The sequence below is a fragment of the Fulmarus glacialis genome, unplaced genomic scaffold (assembly GCF_000690835.1).
Source record: "Fulmarus glacialis isolate BGI_N327 unplaced genomic scaffold, ASM69083v1 scaffold16639, whole genome shotgun sequence".
Lineage (NCBI taxonomy): Eukaryota > Metazoa > Chordata > Aves > Procellariiformes > Procellariidae > Fulmarus > Fulmarus glacialis.
In genome coordinates this window covers 494-2,864 of record NW_009234018.1, presented here as the reverse complement: position 1 = coordinate 2,864, position 2,371 = coordinate 494, and the positions used below count along the sequence as shown (strand labels likewise).

At 36.9% G+C, this 2,371-nt stretch overlaps 1 protein-coding gene across 2 annotated transcripts in view; it reads right to left on the bottom strand.

Moving 5' to 3' along the window:
- Window positions 1-1,131, bottom strand: part of LOC104082405 (splicing factor U2AF 35 kDa subunit) — a 12,914-nt gene extending 11,783 nt beyond the window's left edge. Inside the window, exons 1-2 of one of the 2 annotated variants that reach the window (XM_009585524.1) lie at window positions 1,041-1,087; window positions 773-829 (exon numbers count right to left, since the gene is read on the bottom strand). In XM_009585524.1, coding sequence (XP_009583819.1) covers window positions 773-829; window positions 1,041-1,087 — 104 coding nt within the window. Of the gene's footprint in view, window positions 1-772; window positions 830-1,040 lie in introns of both variants that reach the window. The other variant, XM_009585525.1, reaches the window with a different exon arrangement.
- Between the last annotated feature and the right edge of the window lie 1,240 nt (window positions 1,132-2,371).

Genomic DNA, 2,371 nt, shown 5'->3' with positions numbered 1-2,371 from the left:
CCCCCGAACTACCCTGCCCACTCATGCGCTCGCAAAGTTTAACTTCATGAGCACCATCGCTTTGAACTCCAGTCGCGTGCATAGTACTTGGTTCCCTAATTCTCCCCAAACCAACCATTTGGGGAGTCCACCATTCTAATCAATCCTGCTCCAAGTCAGCTAAAATGAACTCGCAGAGGACTCCACCGCTATCTAAACTTTACCTTTGTAGGTAAAACTGCTGATAATGCAACAGCTTCCGTAGGCAGTACTTAGCATGTACAATACTCCCAAAGAAATCTATTTACCTGTATACCTTGACAATCAGCAGTGATAGAAAAAGGCAAAGCACACAGTTCTCCAGGAATGTAATTTCTGAAAACCATAGAGCCCATAATAAAACCCCTACAAGCCACTGCACCTTTTTTCATTTTTGGCAGACATGCAGTCACATACCATGTCTCCAACAATATTCACATAGCCAAAGATTAAATAATCTGTAAAGTCAACTGACATATACACCCTCAGCAACCAGGCAAGCTGTTTTCAAGAAACAATTATTTCACATTCAAAGCAAGTATGTAAGTTACTCTCGAAACTTAAGAGCCTGGGTCAGAGAGCAAATGTAATGACAGAAGACTCGCTTTTATTTATTAATTAGTTTTCTTCTATTATACGCATAAAGGACTCAAGTTCACACCTTTGAGATAGGCAGAACATGCTGCCATTGTTTGTGATTAAAAAAACCTGGGATGGTTTAAGTGCCTAAACACCACTGAGAAGGCACACTCACCTGAAAGTTAGCACTGGTTGGTCTCTACTACAGGCAAGCTTACAACAGCATCGCTTCCTGCAGCCATTAAGGGTGACAGGAGATAATTAGAAATGCTGGGAGAAGTAAATGGAATACCCCCAAAAAAGCAAAAACCCATATAAACTGGGGCCAAAAGTGAACTAGTTAATCTGGAGCTCGGTAATTATTCACTTGTATCTGAGAATCTATGTTTTAAAGAAGCAAGAATATACTTCCACAAGAAAGAGAAAACAAAAGGAAAACAAACCTGGCTAAATGTTGGTTTGTTGTGCAACCGCGAACATCTGTCTCCATGACGACAAGCTCCGATTTTGAAATAAAATGAACAGTTGACTCTGCAAGTAAAAAAACCAAAGTAGTTACATATTGGAATAGAAAGACATTAATATGCAATTCCCATAAAACATATGCCCTAAATGCCTTTATCTTGATGTGGAGAAGTAACATAGGGAAAAAAAAAATCAAAACAGTATAGGAAAGCATTACAGCAAACCTGTTCATGTTCACTCCTCTTTACTCCTAGTTTACAGCGAGTCACCTTATCAATTTCATCTGCTACTCAAACCCAAAGTGCATTCACGACACCAGCACAGACAGAAGCAATCACTACTGTTTTACCCTTCTGGTTCTCCATTCCTTCTTTATATCGGTTTCACTGGGTGATGGGATGGGAAATAATGTGAAAAACAGTCTGAAAACTATGAGCTATATGGTTGTGTCTTAGTTCATGCAACCCCCTAGTCTAGGCAATAAAACCTGCTTTAAAGCTGATACAGTTGCACCTACCTAATGTTTTATAAACCACCTGTTTAAAGTTATACTCTAAGGGTAACTCAGACTGCTGCCAATAATTCACATAAGAGAAAAATAATGTTACAGAGAGAATACACATAAGCAAAATAAATTAATTAAATTAAGCCTTTTCCATGAATGTAGTTAATAATTTGAAATATTTTTTTTTAAACCACAAGTTTTTCTTGAATTAACTATCATCTAATGACACCTTCAAAACTATGCTGGTTTAGGAATGCCAGTAAAACTCTCACATATAAGTGTAATTCACATGGAATGATGAAAGCAAACCATAAGTTTAGTTACCTTGACTGGGAAAACTGAATGCAAAATTCTGAAGGGCAATAAAACTATTATGGGCTATATATGTGTACGTGAAATATAAGAATTCTCCTGGAAGAAAGATTATTATTCCCATGCTCACAGTTAACACCAATTCTTTCCACAATCCTGTGTAACCAACATCAACTCATGGAAGGGAGAAATATTAAAGTACTAAAGCATATCGGATCTCTAGCAAAACATTCTACTGTAAAATTGTAACATGCTTACTCTTCATTACGTTATTGAAAATATATATTTAGCATTACAATATACTTACTGTCTTTTCTGAACTCTATCCTGAAACAAAAAAAAAAGCTAACTATAAAATTTCCAATAGTACCTCCAACTTCAACACTTTCTGGAGAGTTCTGCTTGCTTTTCGAATAGAAAATAAGACCAGTACAGGAATTTCATGCCTGCTGTATTGGCATATGCTAATACTGTTAAACTGTAATGCGTTAT